The sequence below is a fragment of the Mesoplodon mirus genome (assembly GCF_964341445.2).
Source record: "Mesoplodon mirus genome assembly, chromosome: 8".
Classification (NCBI taxonomy): Eukaryota; Metazoa; Chordata; class Mammalia; order Artiodactyla; family Ziphiidae; genus Mesoplodon; species Mesoplodon mirus.
In genome coordinates this window covers 84,198,444-84,218,648 of record NC_138984.1, presented here as the reverse complement: position 1 = coordinate 84,218,648, position 20,205 = coordinate 84,198,444, and the positions used below count along the sequence as shown (strand labels likewise).

The following is a 20,205-nucleotide window of genomic DNA, read 5'->3' as shown; positions in this document are numbered from 1 at the left end:
CACTTGTGTTTCTGAATAGTAAACTTCTGATGACTATCCTCTTTCCATAGCAGATGACAAAAGAAATATCAGCATTGATGCAGATGGCAAGGTTTTATTACCACAAATCAGGAGTGGCTCCTGCTGTTGGAAGAATAGGTCAACATTAATTCCACACTTTGGTTATTAGGGACCAACTTGTGGATTAACAGGTTTTTTTTGTTTTTTTAAAATTTTTATTGGTTGCTTGTTCACTTTGGGACTGGAATATTATGTCATCTACCACATAAATTTTATGAGTACATTTGACCTACTTTTAATTACTGTACCTACCATATGGTGACAAGTACCAATAGGCATTGTTTGTGCAAAATTTAGAAGTGGTTCAAAATGGACCTGCTAAATTTGGATTAGTTTGTGAAAATGCCCTCATTCTAAGAGTACTGTGGTAGAGAAAAGTCATGAAAATTTGTTTTAAAAAATTGGGCCTCCCAAAGCATTTTTGTCACCATGGATTTCTGGGTAATAAGATCTTCACTCTTTTTTTCCAATTGTTTTTTTCACACCTGTTTAAGGTGCCTTTGGGGGCTTTCTGAAACTTATCTGCACACATGATCTATGAATTGACCATTTTCTAGTTGTTTTTGTGTAGAAATACTGATATGCTGTGGACGAACTTTTAGATTTTTACAACTGATTTTTAACATTTATTTATTTTTGAATAGATATTATACTCATATTTTCAAAAATTTAAAATTATTTAGAAGATATTTGACCTCCTCCCACCATCTCTGTTCCCCTCTGCCTAGTTTCCCACTTCTCCTCTCCTATGGATAATCACTGTTTATTTTAATTCTAGAGATTGTTAAATGCACAAATAAGAATATACAAATATAGACACAACCCTATTTTTACATATATGGTGGTAAACTATACATACAGTTCTTCATCTTGCTAATGTTGCATACTATATTTTCAAGGGCTTTCCATATCAATACAGACAGCTTTTTTTCATTTTTAAAAATATTTTGTTGTATTTTTAAATTGAAATATAGTTGATTTCCAGTGTTTCAGGTGTACAGTATTTTTTTTAATAGTGGCAAAATCCATTTTTTTGGTTGTATATAATTTATTTAACTAGTCATTTACTTATGGACTTTTATATTATTTCTTACCCTTTGATATTGCAAACAAGACCTCAGTGAATAACCTTTTTCATTTTGCATTCTTGCGAGTATACGGGTATAGCAAATTTGGATCCATCATTGCCATGTTTTTCACAGAGTGGTTTCCCACTAATCCTTAAAATGTGTTTTGTGTTTTACACAATCTAAGGTTGCACCTGGGGTAAGGTGCCCACATCATCAAAGATTCTCGATGATACCTCAGTGTCATTGAACTAGCAATCAGGACATTCGAGTTCTTGGCAGACTGTGTTCCTAACTTACTGTGATTTTGGACATTTAATTAAGCCCCTTTGTGCCTCAATTTGCTCATCTGGAAAATGGATAGAATGACATATATGTGTGCCTCAGAAGGTTTAAAACCAAATAAGAAAACATAGTTGTAAGTTGCTTCATCATCTTTGTTCACTTGAAAGACTGATAATGCCTTCCTTCTTCACATTTAGTTGGTGAGGCCTCTGTGATCTTCTCCAATGGTCGGGATTTGCTAAGGGGTGATATTCATGGAAGCACCTTTGAGATCCTGGTAGAGTCTCAAAATCGTGGATCGGCTGTGGGTGTGGATTTTCACTATCACCTACACAGAGTCTTTTGGACTGACATTGTGCAAGATAAGGTAAATAGAAATTTCTGGAGTGTAGCTTGGGAGCTGATAGAACTCCAAGCACAAAGTGTTGATAGCTTTTCATTTTTAGGGGAGTAGAGGGGAAAGTTCCTTTGTTTTCTAACAAAAAAGGCCCTTGAGATATTTTATGTTAATCAGCACCCTTTACAGCTATAGTATTACATGTGACCTATTAAACAAAGCACTCTATTATATGGATTAGCCTTGAGCAACTTTTAATTTTATTCGAAATGGAGTCCAAAAGCCTAATTAAAAGAAATAGTAGACATTCTTTCAAAACTGGGTAGATATTTGGTAGTAATTTTTGAAACTTGATCATTTAAAATGTAAAAAGTATTCTGCTTTCCTGTATGATAAAAATCAGATTTTTACCTGCATCTTCTAAATGGAACAGTAATTGAGGATTGGGTAACAAATATTGACAGTATTTTGTTTAACAGCCAAAATTTCATTATGCTCTCTTATTTGGAAAGTGTGATGGATCTGATTTCAACTTTGAGTAATGCAACGGAGATTGTTAAAACATAAATTTTAGAGACTCCTAAAGAGTTATGGAATTTTATTTCTTCCCTTACATTTCCTTGTACCATTAATAAAATTTTAATTCATTTAACTGATAATTTGCATAAAATTTCTAAAAATTGAGGCTTTGGATTATTAGCAGATCTGATTTCATGACAGCTAGAAATCAAAACAAACCACTACCACCTTCTCCACCAAGAAATCCACATTGAATTAGACTTTCTCTAACTACGAAGAATTAGAAATGCAGGCTTTTTTTGGTAAACCCAACTTTTTATATATGCCTCATATGCTTTTAAAGAAACTCCCTGCCCCCACTAACCCATGATGTAAAATAACAAGTCTCCAGTGAATTCTTTTTTTTAAATAGATCTTTATTGGAGTATAATTGCTTCACAATACTGTATTAGTTTCTGTTGTACAACAAAGTGAATCAGCCATATGCATACATATATCCCCCTATCCCCTCGTCCTGAGCTTCCCTCCCATCCTCCCTATCTCACCCCTCTAGGTCATCGCAAAGCACCCAGCTGATCTCCCTGTGCTATGCTGCTGCTTCCCACTAGCTAACTATTTTATATTCGGTAGTGTATATATGTCCATGCCACTCTCACTTCGCCCCAGCTTCCCCCTCCCACCCCGTGTCCTCAAGTCCATTCTCTATGTCTACATCTTTATTCCTGCCCTGCAACTAGGTTCATCAGTACCATTTTTTGGTTTTTTTTTTTTTAGATTCCATATATATGTGTTAGCATAGAGTATTTGTTTTTCTCTTTTTGACTTACTTCACTCTGCATGACAGACTCTAGGTCCATCCATCTCACTACAAATAACTCAATTTTGTTTCTTTTTATGGCTGGGTAATATTCCATTGTATATATATGCCACGTATTCTTTATCCATTCATCTGTCGATGGACATTTAGGTTGATTGCATGTCCTGGCTATTGTAAATAGTGCTTCAATGAACATTATGGTGCATGTCTCTTTTTGAATTATGGTTTTCTCAGGGTATATGCCCAGTAGTGGGATTGCTGGGTCATATGGTAGTTCTATTTTTAGTTTTTTAAGGAACCTCCGTACTGCTTTCCATAGTGGTTATATCAATTTACAGTCCCACCAGAAGGGCAGGAGGGTTCCCTTTTCATCACACCCTTTCCAACATTTATTGTTTCTAGCTTTTTTGATAATGGCCATTTTGACTGGCGTGAGGTGATACCTCATTGCAGTTTTGATTTGCATTTCTCTAATAATTAGTGATGTTGAGCATCTTTTCATGTGCCTCTTGGCCGTCTGTGTGTCTTCCTTGGTGAAATGTCTATTTAGGTCTTCCACCCATTTTTATTTATTTATTTATTTATTTATTTATTTATTTATTTATTTATTTTTGTGGTACGCAGGCCTTTCACTGTTGTGGCCTCTCCCGTTGTGGAGCACAGGCTCCCGACACGCAGGCTCAGCAGCCATGGCTCACAGGCCCAGCTGCTCTGCGGCATGTGGGATCTTCCTAGACCGGGGCACGAACCTGTGTCCCGTGCATTGGCAGGCAGACTCTCAACCACTGCACCACCAGGGAAGCCCCCACCCATTTTTAAATTGGATTGTTTGTTTTTTTGATATTGAGCTCCACAGACTGGCTGAATGGATACAAAAACAAGACCCATATGTATGCTGTCTACAACAGACCCACTTCAGACCTAGGGACACATACAGACTGAAAGTGAAGGGATGGAAAAAGATATTCCATGCAAATGGAAATCAAAAGAAAGCTGGATTAGCAATACTCATATCAGATAAAATAGACTTTAAAATAAAGACTGTTACAAGACATAAGGAGGGACACTACATAATGATCAAAGGATCAATCCAAGAAGAAGATATAACAATTATAAATGTTTATGCACCCAACATAGGAACACCTCAATACATAAGGCAAATGCTAACAACCATGAAAGGGAAAATGGACAGTAACACAATAATAGTAGGGGACTTTAACACCCCACTTACACCAATGGACAGATCATCCAAACAGAAAATAAATAAGGAAACACAAGCTTTAAATGATACAATAGACCAGATAGACTTAACTGATATTTTTAGAACATTCCACCTAAAAGTGGAAGAATACACTTTCTTCTCAAGTGCACACGGAACATTCTCCAGGATAGATTACATCTTGGGTCACAAATCAAACCTCGGAAAATTTAAGAAAATTGAAATTGTATCAAGCATCTTTTCTGACCACAGCGCTATGAGATTGGAAATCAATTACAGGAAAAAAACTGTAAAAAACACAAATACATGGAGGCTAAACAGTGTGTTACTAAATAACCAAGAGATCACTGAAGAAATCAAAGAAGAAATAAAAAAAAAAATAGAAACAAATGACAATGAAAACACGACGACCCAAAACCTATTTGATGCAGCAAAAGCAGTTCTAAGGAGGAAGCTTATGGCAATTTAATCTCACCTCAAGAAACAAGAAAAATCTCAAATAAACAATCTAACCCTACACTTAAAACAACTAGAGAAAGAAGAACAAACAAAACCCAAAGTCAGTAGAAGGAAAGAAATCATAAAGATCAGAGCAGAAATAAATAGAAACGAAGACAACAATAGCAAAGATCAATAAAACTAAAAGCTGGTTCTTTGAGAAGATAAGCAAAAGTGATAAACCCTTAGCCAGACTCATCAAGGAAGAAAGGGAGAGGACGCAAATCAATAAAATTAGAAATGAAAAAGGAGAAATCACAACTGACACCACAGAAATACGAAGGATTATAAGAGACTACTACAAACAACTATATGCCAATAAAATGGACAACCACAAAGAAATGGACAAATTCTTGGAAAGGTACAATTTTCCAAGACTGAACCAGGAAGAATTAGAAAATATAAACAGACCTATCACAGGTAATGAAATTGAAACCATAATTAAAAATCTTCCAACAAACAAAAGTCCAGGACCACATGGCTTCACAGGCGAATTCTATCAAGCATTTAGAGAAGGGCTAACACTGATCCATCTCAAACTCTTCCAAAAAATTGCAGAGGGAGAAACACTCATTCATTCTATGAAGCCATGATCACCCTGATACCAAAACCAAAAAAAGACATCACAAAGAAAATTACAGACCAGTATCACTGATGAACATAGATGCAAAAATCCTGAACAAAATACTAGCAAACAGAATCCAACAACACATTAAAAGGATTATACACCATGATCAAGTGGGGTTTATCCCAGGAATGCAAGGATTCTTCAATATACGCAAATCAATCCATGTGATACACCATATTAACAAATTGAAGAATAAAAACCATATGATCATCTCAATAGATGCAGAAAAAGCTTTTGACAAAATTCAACACCCATTTATGATAAAAACTCCAGAAAATGGGCATAGAGGAACCTACCTCAACATAAGAAAGGCCATATATGAATTCTTTTTTTTAAAAATCCAAATGACTGATTTGTGCAACAAAGATAGGTCCCTGGAATGAAGTATAGGAAAACTGCTCCCAATGAATTATGCTTAAGAAGTGTAATAATTTTGGTTTTTCTTTCAGGTTTTTTCAGTTGACATTAATGGTTTAGATATCCAAGAAGTTCTCAATGTTTCTGTTGAAGACCCAGAGAATCTGGCTGTGGACTGGGTAAATAATAAACTTTATGTTGTAGAGACCAATGTCAACTGCATAGATATGGTAAATTTGGATGGAAGCCAACGGATTACCATTATAAGTGAACATTTGGGACATCCTAGAGGAATTGCCGTGGACCCAACTGTTGGGTAAGTTATGTGAAAACGTACTGATTCCAGCATTTTTGGAGTTTTATTTCTCCCCCTGTAAACAAAACATCCATTGGCATAATTGAAGGTTAATCCTGACTTCTTTTACGTTCTGTACTCTAGAATCCATGTTTATTTCATATCTCTTTTCATAGAAGCTTTAAAGGAGTTGGCTAAATATAATCCAATTTGAGGATATGCAGTCCAAACACACCTACTGGTGTCCTAAAAATATGTGATATTTTGGGGGTATGAATTTTATTCTTATGTTTGCCACATTCTCCTGGCTGAGAAATTGGATTCTGTTTTCTGACTCGAATAGTATTGTCACAACTAAACCATTATTAACATGATCACTCTAACATAAGTTGTAAAGTTGTTTTAAACAGGGGATAGATCTGAAACCACTAGGTGGCGTTGCGAGGGGCTCTGAATATTCTTCGTGTCTTAGTGCAGAGAGAATTCAGCGAGAGGCAAAGTGATAGATAAGAAGTGATTTATTAGAATAGGATGCTTGTGAGGCTTACAAGCGGGCAGGCGAGTGTTGTGTTGCCCCGAGTACTTAGCGGGTTACATTTTTATAATCAAAGGAAGAGAGGAGAGGGGGAGAAGACCACCTTCTTTTTTATTCTGTGAGTCTTCCATCATTAACTCCTCCTATACGTTGGGCGGGGGAGTTTTTGAACCTATATGGTGTCTCCGGGACTGTCATGGCACTATGGAGAAATTATTTCAGGTCTCAGTACAGTGAGGGTCTTTCACTTTGAAATATCACCTTTCCATAAGTTATTGTTTTTTTGTGTGTGCAAAGGAATGTCCTAGGCGTCATTAACTTGTTGACATCACTGGGCAGATTGTAGACCTTATTTTCCACTGTTGTTTTATTGTTTGGGGGCATGTCTCATGCTTCTGTTGCATGGTTTTGTTGGTAAGCAAGTTGGCTTGGTTTTGTTGGTAAGCAAGCCAGTGTGGCTTTGATGCTAAGCGACTTGCTCTGCTTTATGAGTCAAGCAAGCCCACATTGTCTCAGGATTTTCCCATTACTTTCTTGAGTGATCATTAACTTACTGTGGTCCCCCAAAGCCCCCTAAAGTTCCCTCTCTATCTACAGTCCCCTAATGGGGTTTCTAAGCTGACTATTTGATTACCCTACTCTATCCCCTATCAGATCTACCCCTTTTAGTGATTTCTTGTTAGAGACTGGGGTTGAGATGTCAGTGTTAACACCTCATTACAAGTTGTTCAACTGTGAATCAATCCAGCAAGAGTGATAATGCTTACTTTTCTCCAGGTGTAAATTAAAATTTTCCTGACCTTCACATTTGAGACCAGTTATGGGAGACTAGCTTTCTCCTAGATTTTCACAGTTGGGTCTTAGGAGCCTTGGATGAACTTGAGGCTGCTTAAGTGTTGGTGAATGGTGATTATTCATTTCTATTTCATGATTTCAGCTGTCCTTCCTTGAAAATGATGTATATGTTCTCTAGACTCTGCCTTAGAATGAGGAATTAAGGAGGGAAATGGCTTGATAGTTTTTTCTTTTTTACAGCCTTTTTGCTGGCTGTAAAAAAGAGAAGTGAAGGATGGAGCCAGGGATCAGGGGAGAATATTAAGAAGTTAAAAAGGTAGATATGCTTTTTTTTTTTGCCTGCCAGTTAGTGTATTTTAATAGTTGTTATTTGGAGTTGTTCACTCTCCTGATTGACCCTCACAGTTTCTGATTTTTAATACTTTAAAATTTCTCTATTGTTTTAAACCCCCATGGTTCTCTAATCCGCTAGAGGAAATTTCCATTGATCCAAACATACAATCTCAAAAAATATTTTCTAGGTAAACTTGTAAAATAATTGATTCTTTCATCTTTTGGTTTTCTTTTGTAGTTATTTATTTTTCTCAGACTGGCAGAGCTTTTCTGGGACACCTAAGATAGAAAGGGCTTTCATGGATGGCTCCAACCGTAAAGACTTGGTGACAAGAAAGCTGGGATGGCCTGCTGGGATAACCCTGGATTTGGTATCAAAGCGTGTTTACTGGGTTGACTCCCGGTTTGATTACATTGAGACTGTAACTTATGATGGAATTCAAAGGTAAGAAGTATTTTTTTTTATATCTTTGTAAGTTTTGGGGAAATACATAACATTTATGGAGAGAGAAACTGAAGGACTAGAATTAAAAGATTGCTTTGTTGGTTGACATAACTTGAATGATCTTTGTGTTGACATTGCACGTTGTGACCTGCTCTGAGTTTTAGCTTGTGTTCCATATTAACACTCATTAAATATTACCTACAGCATTTGTTCTTTGACTTCTCTTCTCCAAGCCCTCTCTCACTCCCAGTTGAAGCACATTATTTTCATTAACTTCCAAGTCCATTTATTTGTCTGGGTCCCTTATGGTTTGCTTGCAAAGATCACTTTATCTTTTAGCTTTCTATCTTCCCTGCAGTAAATAAGTTTTATTATTATTTGTATATTATCTGGTGAGAATTAACTGGGTTTTATACTGCTCTTATATATATATATTACAAATCTTAATGAGAAGTTCTGACTTTACCTGATATACTTCAAAGACATTTAAACAATATTTGAATGCAGAGTATGGCATACCTTTTTCCTTCATCTTAGTTGGATTAGAGCTCACTATAAATTAATTAAATTGTTACCTATTTTAGATTCTCTTCTTTTGGTATTTTCAAAAACTGGTTAAAACATGGTCTTTAAATTTTGACCAAGAAAAATTACTCTAGTCAGTTTGATTTTTCCAAATGACATGATTTTATTGTTTTCTCAATGAAAAGAATATTCTAGTTTTGGTTTCTCCTTTATCTCTATTTTGTAAGGATGGTATCACAGTTTGCCACTGGATTTTATATTCTTAGAACAATCTCTACTTGTTTAAATGAAGTGATTGGGTATTAAGGCTATGACGTATTGTCACTGAAACTGGTTCCCATAGTGAGGATAGGAATTAATTTAATGAAAAAAAATCATATAAGTCATATAAAAACAATTGAGAAATTGCCTAATTTTTTTTCACTTTCACGGTTGTTTTTTTTTTTTTTTTTTTTTTGCGGAACGCGGGCCTCTCACTGTTGTGGCTTCTCCCGTTGTGGAGCACAGGCTCCAGACACGCAGGCTCAGCGGCCATGGCTCACGGGCCCAGCCGCTCCGCGGCATGTGGGATCCTCCCAGACCGGGGCACGAACCCGTGTCCCCTGCATCGGCAGGCGGACTCTCAACCACTGCGCCACCAGGGAAGCCCTCATGGTTGTTTTGACATTAATTTTATAGTCTAAATATTTTTATGCTATGGTTAAAGTAAAACATAAAAATCAATGGAATTTCAGAAAGATTCGAGTGTTTACTGGCTGTGGAGAAACATGGAGGAGATACTAAAACTCACGAGTATGGCTAAAATCATAAAGTCATTGCCTCTTGCTTTACCAGCAGGTGGCATTTAGATTTATGGAATTTATTATTATTATTATTATTATTTTTTTTGGGGGGCTGCTTTGTGTCTTCATTGCTGCGTGCAGGCTTTCTCTAGTTGTGGCGAGCAGAGGCTACTTCTTTGTTGTGGTTCGTGGACTTCTCATTGCGGTGGCTTCTCTTGTTGCAGAGCACGGGCTCTAGGCTTGCGGGCTTCAGTAGTTGTGGCACACAGGCTCAGCAGTTGTGGCACATGGGCTCAGTTGCTCCGTGGCATGTGGGATCTTCCTGTACCAGAGATCGAACCCGTGTCCCCTGCATTGGCAGGCGGATTCTTTCTTTTTTTCGTGGTACACGGGCCTCTCACTGTTGTGGCCTCTCCCGTTGCGGAGCACAGGCTCCGGACATGCAGGCTCAGCGGCCATGGCTCATGGGCCCAGCTGCTCCACGGCATGTGGGATCTTCCCGGACCGGGGCTCGAACCCGTGTCCCCTTCATCGGCAGGCGGACTCGCAACCACTGTGCCATCAGGGAAGTCTTCTAGACTTCTGGAATTTGCTAAATGAAAAAAAACCCCATTAATTTTAATGTACCATGTCACTATTGAGTGTTTCAAAGTTTGCACTCACTTGCCATCTTGGGTTTCTTTGTTTTTTTCGTGTGCAGTGTGATTCCCAGTGTTAGTATCTTCAAGTCTTTTCTTAAAGCTCTATTGTGTTCTTTAGTTTTTCAGGGCTGCTGAGATTTTTCTTTGAGGTCTTTCTCCTATGCCAAAAGAAAAGAGGTTTCTTTCACGTACCATCCTCTACCTCACTTTACTTATGTGGCCTCAGTGAATTACTGCTTCTGTAGATGCAGTCATGGCAGCAGTGTTGATTTCTTCCCCTTGCCTAGCACCTCTTACCTGTGTTGTCTTCCATTTTAGTGGCTCTGGGCACTCTGCCTCCACTACAAATATGCTCAGCTGATGGTTTCATCAAGCAGAGGCATACCAGTGGTAGCCCTGCTTTTTCCCCTCCCTAGAGTGACATCAGGAATGAGTCTGTGTGTTTGCGGTGGGTTGAATTCTCCAGCTCACTGTCTTGCTCCCTAATTGCTGAGAAACGGTCAGTGGTGCAGCGTGGAGTAAGTGTTGAAGTTGTCTACCAGACTTCCAGTCCCTTGTTACACTCTTTCCCCTACAAATTTCAAAATGATATTTCACATCTTAGACCTTTTATATGTGGAGCAACCTTAAAAGAATGAAGATCATGCGGGAAAACAGTAATTTTTCAAAAGATCTAGAACAAGCGAGGACAGAGACTGGAATTTAAGTGCCAAGGCTCTTTTCGAAGAGACAATAGGAAAATCCTTCTAGCGAGTACAGACAGAAATACACCTGCATCTTAAAGTGTATCTTGACTATATATTCTATATTTGTAGCAAGAAATGTTTTATCTTTTTAAGCATTTATGTGAACTAATTCCACCTTTTGTTTTTTTGGAACTAATTCCACCTTTAATCAAAATTGTATGGTATATATCTTTTGTAACAGGAAGACAGTAATTCATGGAGGCTCGAACATTCCTCATCCCTTTGCAATAAGCTTGTTTGAAGATCATGTGTTCTTTACCGATTGGACAAAGATGGCTGTAATGAAGGCAAACAAGTTCAAGGAGACTGACCCACAACTGTACTACCGGTCTTCCCTGAGGCCTTTTGGAGTGACTGTTTATCATGCCCTCAGGCAGCCCTATGGTAGGCCCCTCAGCAGTGGAAAACCATGCTTGGTACTGGCCTTGGTAGAAAGGTTTTCTCAAAGTTCTCATGAGATTTGGGTGACATTCTCAGATATATGATGGATTATCTAGAGAGTTCAACCCTCTGAAATTGGCTTTGCAGATCGTTGGCATTCTGGAGAACTTGATGTATTTCAGAGTTAAAATGCCCAGTCTACAAAGAACTTAGAGGTGTATTTAACAGATATTTATCGGCACCTTCAGTATACCAGATCCTGTCTACAGGCTGGAGAAAGAGCAGCAAACAAACCAAACTAAAATACCCATCCTTATTCTACGGGAGGAATCTCCCAATTCAACCCTCTAATATTGCAGTCGAGGAAACTGAGGCCCAGAAGAAGAAAATGACATGCTAAGTGGTCATTTTAGGTAGTGACAGCTATTTTTTTCCTTCTTCTCTGTTTTATATTTATGACACCTGTTATTTGGTTTGCCTTGGGTCTGTCATAGGTCAGCTGGGTTTGGTTATCCCTCAGGCTGGTCACTTATCAAAGAAAAAAATATTTTGATTCAGACACTGAATGTTATTTTATAGTACTTATGTTACTTATGTTATTTTACAGTAAGTTTTATTTGTTCCAAGGTTTTAAATTGACATGACTGTTTAGACTGTGTATACAGCTCTCTTCTGTATTTGCTCATGCATCAAAGAAAAGAAACACAATAAACTAGACTAAATCGGAAGAAAGCTTAATATCAGTGAATAGTAATTCAGAGAAAGACAGATTTCACTTTAAAACTGTAATGCTAAGTGATAAGTGATAGGTCTGGCTAGGATGGATAAAGACTATAAAGTAATTAGGTTGATTAAAAAAACTCAAACCAACCAACCATTAAACTGATAGATTCAGATAACTACCCTTCAATGTAGTCATCCTAGGAAACAAATACTTCATTGGAAAATATACACTGTACCTGTACTGTATTAGAAAATACCTATTTGGAATAATCAGTTCATGAGCTACTAAATTCACATCTGCCCTTGACCAAAAATATTACCCAGTTTTATTATCTAAATTATTTCTATTATTTGCTTCAGAATTATACCTGCCTGTGTTTCTCAAAATTAATCTACCCGAGAAGGTTAAGAGACTATTTTAAAGAATAAGTCAAAGGCTAAGAAGACAATTTCAAAAGCAGACATTTTTAGCTCTGACAGCCTTGTGTACGGTGAACTTCCTGATGTCACTGCTTTGAGAGTGGTTTTTGGAAGTGTAAACTGGTTTGTGTTTCAGACATGTAGGGTTTTGGAATGAGATCTGGATTTGAATTCTAGTTTAGCTATTTGACCACTGAATAATCTTGAGCAAGTTGTCTCACCTTTTGGAACTTTGGTTTCCTTTTCTGTAAAATTGTGATAATATTTACCTCTTAGAGGCATTGATTGTTAAGTTGTCCTACAAAATAAGCATCCAGTGAGTTATAGTTATTTACTCTATTTTTTGAATGGTAAAAAATAATACTAAGGTTACTTGGGGGGCAATTATATTTTAGTCACTGAGGCTAGCAGACAGAATCTGTTACAGTTATAGGGGGGAAAAGAACCCCCAAGGTTATCCAGTTGCAGGAATCTTGTCTTTTTTTTTTTTTTTTTTTTTTTTTGCCACCATCAGTTTCGGAGTAGATTCAAGAGCAACGATGACATGAGGAGCAGCTAAATGTGGATGTATTCAGTAGCAACCAGTAATGATGTCTCCAAGGAGTTTCAAACCCATTTCACCCACAGGTCTCAAAATGGCTTCGCATGTCTTGGATAAATATGCATTTCTAATTGAGATTTAACCATGTGCATTTTTCCTTCCAGCTAGCAATCCATGTGCAGATAACAATGGGGGCTGTCAACACATCTGTGTCCTCAGCCACAGAACATTTAATGGTGGCTTGGGCTACCGTTGCAAGTGCAGGCTCGGCTACATTCCGGATATGGATGACTACCACTGCGTTGGTAAGAAATCAGTTTTGGACTGTCTTTCTGATGGTCAGCACAGGGGTATGCGCTGCTCTTGGACTGGGCCGGCTCCCTGTAGCACTTCTTCACAACAAATAAGCTTTTGGTAGCCCACGGGCATCTTCCTTGGTAGACACCTTTCCCTTTGTACAAAGAGCTGTGTTTGAAGATGTAAATTTCTATCCTTTGGGACACATCTAGGGTTTCCTTGGGCTCCCCTTTCCCTTTATTTCCTTCCTGAAATCTGTCTCTTTTTAATTTTTAATTTTTTTAACATCTTTATTGGAGTATAATTGCTTTACAATGGCGTGTTGGTTTCTGCTTTATAACAAAGTAAATCAGCTATACATATACAAATATCCCCATATCTCCTCCCTCTTGCGTCTCCCTCCCTCCGACCGTCCCTATCCCACCCCTCTAGGTGGTCACAGAGCACCGAGCTGATCTCCCTGTGCTATGCGGCTGCTTCCCACTAGCTATCTATTTTACGTTTGGTAGTGTTTATATGTCCATGCCACTCTCTCACTTTGTCCCAGCTTACCCTTCCCCCTCCCCGTATCCCCAAGTCCATTCTCTAGTAGGTCTGTGTCTTTATTCCCGTCGTGCCCCTAGGTTCTTCATGACCGTTTTTTTTTTTTTTTTGGATTCCATATATATGTGTTAGCATACGGTATTTGTTTTTCTCTTTCTGACTTACATCACTCTGTATGACAGACTCTAGGTCCATCCACCTCAGTACGAATAACTCAATTTCGTTTCTTTTTATGGCTGAGTAATATTCCATTGTATACATGTGCCACATCTTTATCCATTCATCTGTCAATGAACACTTAGGTTGCTTCCATGTCCTGGCTATTGTAAATAGAGCTGCAATGAACATTGTGGTACATGACTCTTTTTGAATTATGGTTTTCTCAGGGTATATGCCCAGTAGTGGGATGGCTGGGTCATATGATAGTTCTATTTTTAGTTTCTTAAGGAACCTCCATACTGTTCTTCATAGTGGCTGTATCAAGTTACATTCCCACCAACAGTGCAAGAGGGTTGCCTTTTCTCCACACCCTCTCCAACATTTATTTATTTAATTAATTTTTTTTAACATCTTTATTGGAGTATAATTGCTTTACATTGTTGTGTTAGTTGCTGTTGTATAACAAAGTGAATCAGCTATACATATATATATATATCTATATCCCTTCCCTCTTGCGCCTTCCTCCCACCCTCCCTATCCCACCCCTCTAGGTGGTCACAAAGCACTGAGCTGGTCTCTCTGTGTTATGCAGCTGCTTCCCACTAGCTATCTGTTTTACGTTTGGTAGTGTATATATGTCAATGCCACTCTCTCACTTCATCCCAGCTTACCCTTCCCCCTCCCCATGTCCTTAAGTCCATTCTCTATGTCTGCGTCTTTATTCCTGTCCTGCCCCTAGGTTCTTCAGAACCATTTTTTTTTTTTTTAGATTCTATACATACATGTTAGCATACGGTATTTGTTTTTCTCTTTCTGACTTCACTCTGTGTGACAGATTCTAGGTCCATCCACCTCACTACAAATAACTCAGTTTTGTTTCTTTTTATGGCTGAGTAATATTCCATTGTATATATGTGCCACATCTTCTTTATCCATTCATCTGTCGATGGACACTTAGGTTGCTTCCATGTCCTGGCTATTGTAAATAGAGCTGCAATGAACATTGTGGTACATGGCTCTTTCTGAATTATGGTTTTCTCAGGGTATAGGCCCAGTAGTGGGATTGCTGGGTCATATGGTAGGTCTGTTTTTAGCTTTTTAAGGAACCTCCATACTGTTCTCCATAGTGGCTGTATCAATTTACATTCCCACCAAGAGTGCAAGAGGGTTCCCTTTTCTCCACACCCTCTCCAGCATTTGTTGTTTGTAGGCTTTTTGATGATGACCATTCTGACCGGTGTGAGGTGATACGTCATTGTAGTTTTGATTTGCATTTCTCTAATAATTAGTGATGTTGAGCATCCTTTGATGTGTTTGTTGGCAATCTGTATATCTTCTTTGGAGAAATGTCTGTTTAGGTCTTCTGCCTATTTTTGGATTGGGTCGTTTGTTTTTTTGATATTGAGCTGCATGAGCTGCTTGTATATTTTGGATATTAATCCTTTGTCAGTTGATTCGTTTACAAATATTTTTTCCTATTCTGAGGGTTGTCTTTTCGTCTTGTTTATGGTTTCCTTTGCTGTGCAAAAGCTTTTAAGTTTCATTAGGTCCCATTTGTTTATTTTTGTTTTTATTTCCATTTCTCTAGGAGGTGAGTTAAAAAGGATCTTGCTGGGACACCAGGTTTTATATAAATAAATCTTAAGGATAAATTTCTCAGGGAGAAGTAAGATTATAATACTTCAATTCAAGACTGTTTTGCCTTCACAGTATTTTCTCCTTCCCTTCTTTCCATTATTTCCAACTATGTTTTCTACAGATTTTTTTTAATGTTTATTTCAGAATGACCTTTCAGAATTATAACATGTGCTTTATGGGTGTATAAGTTATTTCTCTGGAATTGGGAGAAGGCAAGAACTATGCTGTGGCTGACTGTGTGTGTCCCTCTCTCTACAGCTGCTGAGCGATTTCTGTTCTTTTCATCTGATGTGGCTGTTCGTGGCATCCCGCTCACCCTCTCTCACCAGGCAGATGTCATCCTTCCAGTGACAGGAGGTGCTTCCGTCTTTGTTGGGATTGATTTTGATGCCCAGGAGAAGGCTATCTTTTTTTCAGATACAACAAAAGACATGATTTGTAAACAAAAGATAGATGGTACAGGTGAGAATGGGTTTAAATGTTCTTTTTTTGCATATTTTGTCTGTCTTCAATAATAATACTAATAATTTTTTCCCTAAAACTTTGCATTCACTTCTTAAGCAGGGTCTTTTACAAAGCTTGCTAAATACTTTTAGATTGGGAAAAGAAATCTATTGCTTTTCTTTTGAATTAAGTTTAAGTGAACACTTCCTTTATTTTCAAAATAAGTTACAAATGAGAGTGCATTTTAAAACAAATATTGTTGCAATTGGACAATTAAGAATATCAATATTGACAAATATTAACCTATGGACACTCCATAACAGGAGTGTCAAATGTATGAAAGCTGTTAAAGGGTTAATTAACTAGAGGCTGTTCCCTATATTCAAGCAGCCAAACTGAGCCAATGGAATGACCTCTCTATAGGGATGCTGCACTATGTAAATGCTGGGCTTGGAATAATAATATTTATTTTTTAAAGTCATGAATTATATGTAAATATGGATTTATTGTTAGTTTTCAGTTGATTGGAATTCTGTTAAAATCTTCATAATCCTCACAGAAAGATAAATTATAGTAAGTCATACCTTACCAGTTGGGTACTATATTGGATGTTGGCATGATCCAGTACTTTGATTTTAGAATCCACTAATGGGTCGAAACCTGAAGTTTGAAAAACATATCAGTAGCCAGTATAACATAGCAACTAAGAGGGGCCAGCTCAGGAGCTAAACTGCCTAGTTTTGAATCCTGGCTCCTCACATTTCCTGGTTATGTAATCTTGGGGGAGTTACTTAATTTCTTTGTACCTCAGTTTCCTAAATCTGTGAAATAGGAATGATAATAATAATAATAGAGGTACTACATAGCTCATAAAGTTGTTGAGAGAATTTTAGGCTAATGCATGTAAAACACCTAGAATAATGCCTGGAAAATAGTAAATATTCAGTAAATGTTAGCTATTATTGTAGCTGTTCTCAATGAAAAACTCTATTGCTCCACCCCACCCTGCCCCCAACTGAGACCTGCTCCCTAGAGGTAGTTCCTTACCATTCTTTTACCTGTTTGTTCTATTTTTTGTCTCCGTGTTTCTAAATATTTTGCTTATACTGTTACTGAGTCCAAGTTTGTACTGCTCGCTGCATGACAGGCCAGTAAATCTAGAGATGAGGTGTTGGGGCAGGGAATAGCGACTTTATTCAGAAAGCCAGCAGACTGAGAAGATGGTGGATTAGCATCCCAAAGAACCATTTTACCTGAGTTAGAATTCAGGCCTCTTTTATACTAGGAGGGGAAAGGGTGTGGTTGGTTGTTGCAAACTTCTTGGTGCTGGAATCCTTTGTTCTTGCAGCTGTCCATGTACATCTGGTCACTGTGTTCTTATAAACCACTAACAAGACAAATGTTATTCTCTGTTCTGCAACTCTTTATCTCTATATGAATGGAAAAGTCTTACGCCTTTAAAGATCAGAGCCTGGAGAATGGGCTCTCCTGTGTATTTCAGGCCATAGGCAACGTTCCTTTACAAAGGGTGCACAGCCAGCATGACTAAGCACAGGCAACAGGGTACAAAGGTTAGAGCTAAAGGAATAGATTCATAATGGAGTCAGGTTTGTTCTTCTCTGTTGCAGTACTACTTCTTGATTTGCATATTAGACATTTATTTTCATTGTTATAGATAGGGATTTAGCTCTTACATTCCCCTCTACCAACTTCCTTCTCCCCCTGTTCTCCCTAAAAAGCTAGATTGTAATTTTTGTTCGCTGCTAAGTCAAGTAGTATTCCATGATGACATTTCTTGAACAAATTTTGATTTTTTTTCCCCTGCAGTTAACAATTGCTCCATCTTTATTTGCTTAGTTTTCTATGTAGCTATTATATTTTCCCCAAATGCTCCAACAGATCTATCAAATGCTTGTCTGTGTATCTATGTATCTATCAAATGTGAACAATCTCTAATTTTTTCCCCCTCTGCTGTTCAGTTGGATCTGGTACACAACTCTTGTCTTCCGATTTCCCTCTGCCACTTTCCTGTGCTGGTTTTCCTGTTTCTGGAAAGCCACTTGTTTCTCTTTCCAGACTGATTTCCTTATTTTGCTGAAACACATTATATAGTACCTTCTTTTTTTAAATTTATTTTTTATTTTTTTATTTTTTTTTCCTTTTTGCGGTACGCGGGCCTCTCACTGTTGTGGCCTCTCCCGTTGCGGAGCACAGGCTCCCAACACGCAGGCTCAGCGGCCATGGCTCACGGGCCCAGCCGCTCCGCGGCATGTGGGATCCTCCCAGACCGGGGCACGAACCCGTGTCCCCTGCATCAGCAGGCGGACTCTCAACCACTGCGCCACTAGAGAAGCCCATATAGTAGCTTCTTAAGAAGAATGAGTTGGTGGTACATATTTCGAGTCTGAAGGTGTTTTTATTTTGCCCTCCAACTTGATCATTTGACTAGGTGTAGGATGAAAGTAATTTTACCTCAGAAATTTGAAGACATTGCTGCACTCTCTTCTAGTAGCCAGTGTGGAGAGTCCTGTGCCATCCAGAGTAGCATTTCAGTGTGTATGACCTTTTTGGGGGGAGGTTGTTTTTGTTCCTTTCTGGAAACTTTTAGAATCTTTTGGTTATCCCATTCATCTTGAGATTTCTCTCCTATTCTGGGAATTTTCTTGCCTCTGCTTTTTCTATTCGAGGATGTTAGATGAATCATCTATTTTTTTCTTATCTTTTCTTTCCTGGTTTTCATCTCTATTGTTTTGTTCTACTTTCTGTGAGACTTTTTGGCATTTTAGTTTTAGCCTTTCTATCGCATATTTAATTTCTCTTATATTTTCAATGTTGAAGATACCCTTCTTGCTCTCTGATTATTCCTTTTTAAAAATAAAGCCTTTCTTGCTTCATAAGTTCAATCTTTTCTTATTCTATGAAGATATTAATTACATTAAAAATTAATTTTCCTCTTTCCATCTTCTTTGGGTTCCTTTTTCCTTTTGGTTTGTTTCAACTTTCTCCTTCATGGAGGAAGCTTTCTTCAAATTTCTTTGAGCCTTGTTTGATGTTAAGAGCAAAGCTATGAAACACTGATCAGAAGGCTGTTGGTATGAATGGGCCTCATCAGCTGGTGATAAGGCAGCCTTTTTGTTGGGAAGCTTCCAGATGTCAGTATCAGAAAATCCTCTCTGGAGATAGTCAGTTTCTCCTTAGTAGCTGCTTCCATTCTCCCTGTTGGGGTGAGGAGTAAGAGGGGGAAGATAGTATCTGTTTTGGGAGCAGTATAGAGCACAGGGAGCTGAGGCCCGTTCAGTTCAGTGTTCACATATATAACCCTCCTGTGCTCAGTTCTGTGCCGATCCCAGCCCTCCATTGTGCAATGTGTCCTCAGCCCACGGCCTCTCTGCTTGAGGTCCCCCAGAGAAGAAAATCTCTGGTCTGTTCGGAGAGGAGTGTCATACATGCTCAGGCTCTGGGAGGAACCTCTGGGTCCAGTTGCTCCCGATGCCAACTTTTAACTAGGCCCCTTAGCGTCCCGCCCCTACCTTTTTCAGAGCTGGTGCTTCTGCGTGCAGACACGCTGAGGCTGTGTGTGTGGGGGTGTTGGCGCTCCCCCCTGCCGGCACGTCTCTCCTTCCGCTTAGTGAGTTACTTTGGAGAAGTCTCTTTCTCTTCCAGACTCTGTGGAAATCTTTCATCTGCTGTTCTTTCACTGTCATTATTAAAAGAAGTTTGGAAGGAGGAGGAGATAAACACAGTGGTCAGTCTGTTATTTTGAACCAGAATGCATCTTTTCTGAGGACTAGAATTAGGTCTGCTGAGCTACACACAGGCTAAGTCTCCTGTAGACGCCTCCACAGGTCAGCTTCCTTCTGCTTTGGCGACTGCAGTTCTCATCGTGGGTTTTTTTGTTTTGTTTTGTTTTGTTTTTTTAAATCAATTTCAAATCCACATGCTCAGCAAATTGCCTTTTAAAAGTTTCTTATAGTTAGTGGTTAAACTGCTTGTGCTTCCGTGAGGGATGTATTATTGTACATTACCCTGTTTTTCCCAGTGAGCAAGTTAAGTGTCAGTGAGTTTATATGCAAAAACTGAATTGTCAGAAATCAAATTGAAGTCAAGATGGGCTGAATGAAGCCCTCAGGGAACTTGCTCCATCAATGATCCCTTCTCTCCTCCAACTTCTCTTG

At 38.4% G+C, this 20,205-nt stretch overlaps 1 protein-coding gene across 1 annotated transcript in view; it reads left to right on the top strand.

Moving 5' to 3' along the window:
* The window catches only part of LRP2 (LDL receptor related protein 2), a gene marked incomplete at its 5' end in the record, with an annotated part of 199,062 nt that overhangs the window by 65,884 nt on the left and 112,973 nt on the right, over nucleotides 1–20,205 (top strand). The window contains 6 exons of the mRNA XM_082630147.1: nucleotides 1,610–1,779; nucleotides 5,880–6,103; nucleotides 7,984–8,190; nucleotides 11,066–11,268; nucleotides 13,114–13,254; nucleotides 15,845–16,048. Of these exons, the coding sequence (XP_082486273.1) occupies nucleotides 1,610–1,779; nucleotides 5,880–6,103; nucleotides 7,984–8,190; nucleotides 11,066–11,268; nucleotides 13,114–13,254; nucleotides 15,845–16,048 (1,149 nt within the window). The remainder of the gene's footprint in view (nucleotides 1–1,609; nucleotides 1,780–5,879; nucleotides 6,104–7,983; nucleotides 8,191–11,065; nucleotides 11,269–13,113; nucleotides 13,255–15,844; nucleotides 16,049–20,205) is intronic.